Source organism: Larus michahellis, chromosome 1 (assembly GCF_964199755.1).
Source record: "Larus michahellis chromosome 1, bLarMic1.1, whole genome shotgun sequence".
Classification (NCBI taxonomy): Eukaryota; Metazoa; Chordata; class Aves; order Charadriiformes; family Laridae; genus Larus; species Larus michahellis.
Genome location: NC_133896.1, coordinates 52,499,182 through 52,508,979, shown reverse-complemented (window position 1 = coordinate 52,508,979; position 9,798 = coordinate 52,499,182). Strand labels below are relative to the sequence as shown.

The 9,798-nt window shown below is 41.5% G+C and overlaps 1 protein-coding gene across 3 annotated transcripts in view; it reads left to right on the top strand.

Moving 5' to 3' along the window:
- The first annotated feature begins 459 nt into the window (after window positions 1-459).
- BLTP3B (bridge-like lipid transfer protein family member 3B) overlaps window positions 460-9,798 on the top strand; it is a 59,412-nt gene continuing 50,073 nt past the window's right edge. For 2 of the 3 annotated variants that reach the window (XR_012585595.1, XM_074575818.1), the window contains exon 1: window positions 460-673. Coding sequence is in view for 1 of the 3 variants with exons in the window: in XM_074575818.1 (XP_074431919.1) it covers window positions 630-673 (44 nt within the window). In the remaining 2 variants the exon portion in view is untranslated. Of the gene's footprint in view, window positions 674-8,244; window positions 8,392-9,798 lie in introns of all 3 variants that reach the window. The other variant, XM_074575826.1, reaches the window with a different exon arrangement.

Here is a 9,798-nt window from a genome sequence, read left to right as displayed (position 1 = left end):
CTTTGTAACAGATTTTCAACAACAGCAACAACCGGTGCCGGTCACACGGCCTGCGGGGCTCTGAGGGGAGGCAGAGGCCGGGCCCACGAGGGACGCGCTCCACGGGCGGGCTGAGGCATGGAGCCACAGGCAGGGACACTGGCGCTGGCAAAGAGTTTTGCAGATCGGGAGGCTGAAGAGGGAGGAAAGAAGCAGCAGGCGGCGAAGCGCGGAGAAAAGGCGGCGGCGCGGCCCGGGCAGGACAGAGGCTGCGGGCGCTGAGGAGTGGGATGACGGCGCTTAGCAGGAGGACGCCGGCTGCGGCGGGCAGCGGGGGCGGTCCCTTCCCGGGGGTCTGCAGGCTGAGGGGAGCAGGTGACCCGCCTCCGCCTCGCCCGGCGCTGCCGCTCCCCGCTCGGGGCGGTGGCTCCGGTTCCGACCCTCCCCGTGCCCGCCCCGCCGCCGCCCCCGCCCCCCGTCACTAGGCGATGCTGCAGCCAAGATGGCGGCGGGCGCTGAGTGAGGGCGAGCGGCGGCAGCGGCGGCTCCGCTCCCGGCGCTCTCCCCGCCTCGGGCAGGGGGAGGCGGAGGGATGAGGCGCGTCCCCGGTCCCGGCCGGTCGTCGTGAGGGGCGCGGGCCGGTAGACACCATGGCGGGGATCATCAAGAAGCAGATCCTGAAGCATCTCTCCAGGTCAGTGGGGCGCCGTGCCCCGGGGGAGACGGCGGGGTGTGTAGGGGGGCGGCGGCAGCTCCCGGCTCCGGGCGGAGAGCGGCCCCCGGCGCCCTCTGCGGGGCTGGGGGGACCGGGCTTTATTCAGCCCGCGGAGCGTGGAGCGGGAGCCCCCTCCTCGGGGTGACTGTGCGGAGGCGGAGGGGGCGGCCGGCGGTGACAGCCGCCTGAATGGCCCCTAGCCCCCTCGCTCGGTGCCCGGCGGCGCGCAGGCGCTCGCCTGAGGCGAGGAGGGGGCTCCGGTCTTGCCTGGCGCAGACGGGAGTCACCGAGTGAGTCACCGCCGGGCTCCGGTCGCCTCCCCGCCGGGCAGACGCTGGCCGCCCCCGCGGCCCGCCGCGCAGCGGAGCGGAGCCGGGCGGGGGCTGCCGCGGCAGTGGGCCCGCGTCCCCCCCGCTTCCCTGGGAGGCGGCGGCCCAGCCCCTCGGTGAGGGCGCTGACGGGGGCCGCGGGGCGCCCCCAGGGCAGCCCGCGGGGGGCGAGGAGGTGTGCGAGGGGGAGCGCGGAAAAGAAAGGGGGGAAAAAATCCCCAACCCCGTCCTAATGCAGAGGCGGCGGCGGCGGGGGGGGTTTACACCCTTTGGCTTGGTGGTGGCGGGGGCTGTGGGAGCCCGGCCTGTGCCCTTGCAGGTCTGCTGGCGACATCCCAGCTGTGGCAGCCGCAGGTGAGGCCGGGTTAACAAAAGAGATGCTCCTTCCGGTGCTCGGCAAAGGATGAAATAAGTTCAGCGTTTTCTGGGTGACTGGAATCGTATCTAACATGCCTCGTGGGTTAAAACAAACAAACAAAAAAACCCCACCCTACTGAAAAATGTAGCTGTCAGCGTGGAGAAAAGGAGGGAAAAACTGCAGAAAGTACACAGTTTGATTGATGCGATTTCAAAAAGCCACATTACGATTCTCCCAAAGAGAGAGGAAAACCTATTAGGTACTTGATTTGTCATGATACCACAGTGGTGTTGTTGTTCTTCAGAGCTTACTTTTGTAAATTAAAAAATATAACCTGAAATATTCCTTATTTGCTCATCTTTTCAAAATGTTTTATTCTAATTTTGTGTGGTATTTCTGAAAGGTATTTATTTTAATCCGTGCTAATAAATAGAATCAAATGAAAGGACAGATTGTCGTTTGACTAATCTGTTGGTGATGCACAAGGAAAACAAAATTCTCATTCCAAATCCTTTGCTATCTATCCACTGAAGATGATGTAATAGAATATTTTTTTTCTCCCACCTTGCTCATGAGTTTTGTAGCTGGGAAGGCTGGTAAAGAAATCTTGCCTTCCCATGAAAATAACTGAGCACTGTGAGAATGGAAATGCAACATGAAGATGTCATCAGCCTGGAGTCAGTTTTCTGAGCAGAAATGTGCATGGAATCACTGGACTTAATTGACTGGTAACAGCTCACTTTCTATAGTGCTGTTTAGCAAGCTGTGTGTAAAGAGAAGTGAACTCTAATCTCTGTGCTACAAGTTAAAGTCTAAAATGTGTCTAGCAACTGGGCATGAGTGACATGAGCTGGGTTTTGTCTATTTTTTTCAAATAAACCTAGGTGAGAATTAAGTATCTTTTAATGTTGAAAAATCTGTGTTTGCTTTCTTGAGTGATGTGATAATGCTTATTCAGTACGACTGTGTGAATCGATTGTGACAAGTTTCATCATTTTTAAAAAGCTTGTGGGATATATCTAACAATCCGAGGTTTGCAGGTTGAAGTTGAGTCTCATGATCCACACTATGTTGACATTAAAAGAGTGTGTTTGCTGCCTAAAATATAGGCAGTGTTATTATTAAGTCCCTTATTATGGGTGTTCTTAATCACATGATCAGATAGTATCTTTTCTCCCTGCAGAACTGGTGCTTCAGCGGTTGCAGAAGTTGGTTACACAAGAAAATAGAATTCAGGTGACACAAGCACCTGTAAATCTGGTGGCTTTTTACATTTCAGGAACTTGGCTTTTCAACAAAAGCGATAATGTTGTTCTTTATTTCAGGATTTTCTTTAATATGTTTTATAAGAACGTGGTTAAGGTAGGCTTCACACAGTGTTTTATTTCAGTCTGGAGCCAAATACATAAGGAATTTCCTGTAATACAGAGGGTGCCAAAGGACACTTTCACTTTGTATTCTATTACTATATTGGTTCCTGTTCTACAATTTTCATAGTTCCTCAAAACTGATGCCTGTTTGTCATCTTCAGCAAAGCGGGTGTAAGTGGCAAGATTAAAATGTACTTGAAGCCTATATATAATAAAGGAATAGTGGAAAGAATTGTCCTGTGATCTAGATTTACTTTCAGTTTTGATGACTGTGTTTCTCTTTTATGTTTGAACAAAGCCAAATCTAATATGTACTTCAAAGAACAAACAGAAGATATGAACTTGTACCTTCAGTTACAGAGAAGTACTTTTTTTGCCACAAATCACAGAATTGCTGAATGGTTGAGGTTGGAAGGGATCTCTGGGGGTCATCTTGTCCAGCTCCTCCAAATCATCATTGATTTAGCAATATTTGTTATGAAGATTGCTGCAATATCTGTTACTCATGTGTTAGCAATTTTCAGCTTTCTTATAATCTAGATACTGTATATGCAAATTTAAAAGCGTTGTGTCATTCAGCAGTATAGTTTCCATTTATCAATTTACAGTGCTTTTAGATATGCTGATACAGACACTGGTGTTGTGAAGGAGCCATATCATTCTACATTTGTTAGCTAGGGAAATTTTTAACCGGATATGAGTCCTTAAGGTCTGAGAACAAGAAGATGACCCAAACTGCATTTTGGAACAGTTTTGGTATCTAAATGACTTTTTACCTTTCTAAAAGGTTTTTCTTATTGCTGTGTTACAGCTTAATAACAGTGAAAGTAGCAGAGTTTATTTACTCAGCTTGTAAGAAACATGTATCTTAATGTCAGGATGTGGTGATGAGTTTTTAGCTTTCTCAGAGTCTTTTAAAAACTCTTAAAACATAAGCTATGTCCTCTGCCTTCAATATGCGTTGCTCATCTCCAAGGCTGTGGAAGAAAATAAGGAGGGAGGGGAGGGGCAGAAAATACTTTTTTCTTTTTTTTTTTTTTTTTTGTTCTTCGGATTATGTGGTGCTTGGCATAGGATATGAAACCAAATGCTAACTGCTAAGCTGAAGAGATGAGCTGGTCATTTGGAGGCTTGAATTTTTGTCAGCTCCATATTGTGTTGTGTGTGTATTTTGTGAATGCCGATGGTGGAACGTCTTTATTTTGTAATAGACATGCCCTAAAATGAAACAAGTATCTGGATAGTGGCATTATCCTTTACAAAAGTAGGAATGAGACACTGTGCTTTGGAGTCTTCTGTGTAGTGTTGGGATCATGTGGTCTTACTGTCCAGGTCTTCCCCAGTGAACTTAAACTTGAGTTGAATCTTCATATGTGCTGTTACATTATTCATGAGTGAGAGGTTTTGTATTGCACAGCACCTTTTCTTGCAAGGTTTTCTGTGCACTGCTTTGCTATGATAATAGCAGATACCCTTTGGTGTTACTTCTTTTTCCTCAGTTAGACTTTGTAGACAAGTGTGTAAAACAATGGTGTTAAAGTTTTTTGGAAGGACTCTAGATTGCACTACGCAAGTTCACAATAGTAGGAACACGATTATTACACTCTCTGTGGTTATAGGGGAATCATCTACACCATAGGGATTTGAATCTTGAATTGTTTGGATCCAAGCTATCAACAGAGATCAGATATTACTTACACAGACTTGAATAAGGGCTTTTGCAGGTTGTTTTTGGTTTTGGCTCTTAGTATCATTGACTGAAATTCCCTTTCTAGCTAATGAGTGGTCTGAGTCTTCTGTGTAAGTATCTGCAATATTCCTGCCTTTCTGTGAAAAACAGTTTTGTTTATCAAAATACATCTAAAAGCATGAAGGAAAGCTTGCAAACTTTGCCTCTACCTTGAGTTAACTAGCCTCACTGAATATGACATTCCTCGTCTCAATTAGATATTAACTCTTAAGTTTACCAATGATAACACAGACTTCAACTTCAAAAATCCCGTTCTTTGTTTGAATCTTATTTGCTGTTTTCACAAAGAAAACAGTAAGAGGTCTAAAAGTGTTTGCTATGGCAGAAACCCAGATTGTTTTCAGTGTGTGTCATTAGTTAATGTTCTGCGTGAACTTAGACTTTCTCTGCTTTTGCTCACCTGAAGCAATAGATGTAAAAATACTCAGATTTCAATAAAAGAAAATTTCAGTAAACTTTGTGTCAATTTTTTTCACGTCACAGTTGGGAAATCATTCTAAAATACGTATGAAGATTAGTTTTACAAAGAATATCATGCTAATTGTATGGATATCGGGAATCAGCCGATCCTGCTATAAACAGTGATATTCTACATCATCTGGTACAACTTCATCGATACACGTCCTACCTAAATATTTGAGCTGCCTATCACCCTGCTTTTATACCAGTAAGACATGCCTGTTTGGTGAGGGATGTTGCCATTGCGAGAGATCTGAAGTGACTCCTTTTAGGATCTATGAATATAACTCCTTTATTTGGCCAGAATGGGCACGTTCCTTCCTGTAACTAAATGACCAAAATTGTTTGGATGAACTTTGAAACTTGTCCTGGTAGCAAAGGAAGTAGAATTTTTGCTTCTTTTCAGTTTTGTGTGTTCCACGTCTATGTCACTCTAGTTTTGTGAAAGTTATCCAATTCTTTTAGCCAGTCAAAGAACACAAAGTATGTACTTTTCCTAGAAGAAGCATAAAACAGCTCCTCTCTTTCTTTGTACTGAAGATTTTACAGAGTGTATTCCATGTAACCGACTTTATTGGCTTGTGTAGTGTGTGGGAAAATTGTAAAACACCATGTAGATGTAACAGTCTACATTATTCTGAATGAATCTACGTTGAATCTGAATGCTTATGGAAAGCGTGAGCGTAATGCCTGTCATAAACAAAGGCTGGTGCACCAAGTGAAAGAACGAGTCTGAAAAAGGACAGGTAGTAAAGCAGAACTGCTTGAGACAGCAGAAAAGAATAAGGAGAAAGAGCAATTTAAAGTTTCATTGTAATCCTGTATTTCTTAAATTCCCTTATGTTTGAAATTCAATACTTTTTGTATGTAAGTGGAGACTTTCGTCTGTGTGAATGTGTTGGTAGTGCTCTGATGAGCAAAAAGGAATCAATAAATGCTTTTTTCAACAAAAATAAAAATCTTTCACTTCTATTTCTGTTAGTAGCTTCATGCATCATATTGCATTTTAAGCTTCTGTAACAGAACATCTTCCAAAAGGCCAAACTGAAATTGCTGAGGTGCTTTATGAAGTTATAAAGGTATTTTGGATATAAACCAGCAATAATGTATTTGCTGATAGAATTCTTAATCATGACATTTAGTAAGATTTAATATTAAATCTTATGTTACATCTCAGAAAGTTCTCTTAAGCTTTCAGTAGCATTTGGGTTAATAAAATAACCTCACAGAATTTGACTTATAGTTTTCAGTTTGGTTTACATTATTTTTGCAAATCTATTATAAATCTGGGTGCTGATTCTGCAGACATTTTATTTCTACAATTCAAGTTCTGCTGAGGCTTTGTTGAAGTCAGACAACTCTTATACATACATAATAAATCAGAATCACCAGGAATTGATCATCAGCATTTTAGTTGTATAGTATGCAATTGTTTTCTTTAAACGATTCTTAGAATACTTTTACTGGGAAATAAGTTTCAGAATGAAAATGATGTTGAAGATGACTTTGTGTTCAAGTAGCTGATATGCTAGTGTGAAGCATTCTCGTGGAAAAAAGATATTTAAATAAAGCCTGTGAGGAATAAAATTGTGTCTTGTGTTCGAATGATTACGGAGCATGTAAGAATCAAAACAAAGCCCACAGGTACAATTCTTTTAAAATTTGGTATTTCTCCTGCTGGAGTCTTGGTGTTTTGGTGTTTTTTGTTTTTTTATATATCAAAGAGATATAAAAGTATGTACTAAATAACTTTGAGAGGCGCTTGTTAAAGCGTATTTTGTTTTATTTTCTGCTTTCTACAAGCAAATTGGACAAAGGAGATTAGATAAGTTCTGATGAAACATTAATGGAATGAGAAAGGTTTACATGAAGTGATGTGTTTTACAGATTTTTTGCAAATCATGAGAATAATTGCTAACAAGTAATTACACAACATATCTAAGTTTCAGCTACTTGTGCGGAAACCCAGGTTTCTCAGTCTGGTAGCTCCCACAGGAGTTCTTCTGTATGCCTTTGTGGAGCTGATGCCTACCAAGGTTCAGATCTCTTCATTCTCTCCTCTTTTCGTGAGAAGTAACAGGAGAGGAAAGTAAGAAAAGAACTTCAACTCAAGCTGTGGCTTTTAATACTTCCAGGCTCCCTTGCGTCGGCATAGGAGCCTTGCTCTGTGAAGTGTGCCCCCAGCACAGATTTTGTGGCAGCTCTGCCATGCAGCTTGCCATATAGTTTGAGAATACCAGAGCTTTTATTTTCTCAGAAGCTGGTTTCTTCTGTTACCTGACTCCCAAGGAAGCAACTTTGTGATCCAGCTATCCAGGAATCTGGAAGTTACATGGTTGCTTACTTCTGGAACAATTTTCATGTTGTAGTTGCTCATATTGCTGGAGGCCTGAGAAAAAGAATAATTTGTAAATAGGTATCTGTAATTCACTTCAGTGATAAATCTCCTACACGTTGTTCAAATATCCTGGCAAATTGCCTGCCAAGGGCACTGTCCAAATGCCTGGATTTTATTGTACCCCAACGGGCAAAAGTGTAGGAATGAATTATGTTTAGGCTGAGGCATCTTTTCAAAGTGAAGACAGTTAACAAAAAATTTCTTTTTTTTTTTTTAAATTACCACATGGTTTGCCAAATTAAATGTTCTAATTTTTAGTTTTTGAGAAGCTTAATGTACTAAAATTTCATAGCCTGCAAAATCAGAATGTCAAATGTGTGCAGGTCTCTGTAGCAACCACCCCAAATACAAAAACAAATCCAAGAAGTCCTGTAGAGTCATGTTTCTTTAGTGTGGGTTTTGAATAGGTGAAGTTGAGAGTAGAATGAATAGGAAATTAATGAATAGGTGCAAATAATGTTGGCTGAGAAATCTCGGGATAGGCAAAATAAAACTGGAAAGTTGCCTCCCATTTCAAAATAAACTAAAAACCTCTTATGCTGCATCTCCGTGCTATCTTCTCACATTCCAAATATACTTACTGAGTATCTCTGAAACCATTTGGCTATATTATATAGACCTTTTCTGCATGATTAAAATTTTCTCCATAAGCTGTTCATTTAAATGTGGCTGCAGTATTGTAGTATTAGACAGCAAGGGACGTTCTCATGGGGAATCTAGCATTTTACCCAGGTCTGTTTCCTTTTTAGTTCAATAATGTCGTGATGTGTAACAAACTGTTGTAACTGCGGTTATCATTAGCTAAAACTCTCTTACATTATTGTATCACTCCTTTTTCCCTTTGAACTTGATCCCTTGTGTGTCCCCTGTGTCCCGTTCCCTGCAGCGATCCCAGCTGGCTCTGGTGGAGATTGGTTTGCTGCGAATATCCTTACTACCAAAATGAGTACCAGAAGCTTCTCAGAAGCCGTGGCAACTGACCACTTGCTTTCACCAGGAATAGGGGCCTTTTGTCTGAATACCTTGCCCTCAGGTAACTTCCCCTCTCCCACCTTTGTAGAGTAAATGTAAGAGGTGGTATGCGTTTGTATAAATTCGCGAGTTAAATAAGCTCTAGAAAATATTAATTGGGTTTTCTCTCCTGTTTGTTTTTGTAACTTAGAATTCTGCAAAAAATAATTGTTTGCTATGCAGCTATGTGTTTCAGTTTTTGTTTTTGTTTTTTTTTTTTAAAGCCCTAAACTAAATTTGCAAAACTGGTTTGTGAAGTAAATCAGCAATCCCATTATAAACATACCTTTACGTGTACTTTCTAAATGTAATCTTCTAGATCGTTTCTCAATATCTTTAGGCTATTTGACCTTTGCTGTTTACCATTTACACCTCCTTAATTCCTTTTCGTAACTTCATGTTTATCATCTCTGTATTGATAGATATTTGAGGGAGTGGTAAGCTTTTTACCTAGCTTACATAAGAGAATAGCTGATTTTTTTTTTTAAACTAAAATAGTCCTTATAGTTAATTTCTTATAGAAAAATATTATTTTTGTAATGCCAACTGATCAGATCTCACAAGAAGATATCTGCTAGTGTCACATAAATAAATGATGCAGTTTCCAGAAGGCAGATGTTGTTGTGCTTTTTTACTGCACCATTAGTTCTTGATTTTAAATTTGTAAAATTATTTTGCATCAGGTGGCTTTTCTTTGCATTGGGTATAGAATGCTGTATTTTGAGTGGAATTTAATAGTTATCAAGTATAAGCAAATTCTCAAGTTGTTATTTTTGCTGCCTGCAACGTGGAAGTTGCATATACCTTGCCGCATATGGTTTAGTATATTAAGGATTTTGTTATCTTGTACTCAATGTATGCATTAAGGTCTGTTGAGCATAGAATTGCCATGTTTGAAACAAGTTTTTGGGGTTTGATAATATTGACCATTTTTATGCTTGTTTAAGTGATATGTGAAAAGCCTCATAGAATAGAAAAACTTATAGTGGTCTGTGTGAGGATTCATCATAAATGAAAGAGAAATTTTTTGAGCAATATTTTACTTACAAGATGATTATCATTCATGCAGTGTAAGCTCCTCATTTATGCACAGTGCTTGGCTATGTCTGCGCAGATCTGCTGCATGACACATAATTAGATAATAGCCACTGATGACAGCAGCTGTTTCAGTTCTGCCTGTACCCAAAGAGCAACCACTATAGTTTTTCCAAATAGAAAATAATTTCCTGTATGTATTATTACAGAATTAACTGGGATAAGCTTTATATACTGTCAGGAGAGCTGGTGGGGATGTCAGTATTTGAGGCAGTATGGAATGGGTCTTAGAGTGAGTGGGTGAGTGTATTAAGCTGTCTTTAGGAGCTCACCTAGGGTAGGAGTCCACGCTGAAGTCCTTCTGTGTTGTGATGAAATGGAAGCAATTATTTCT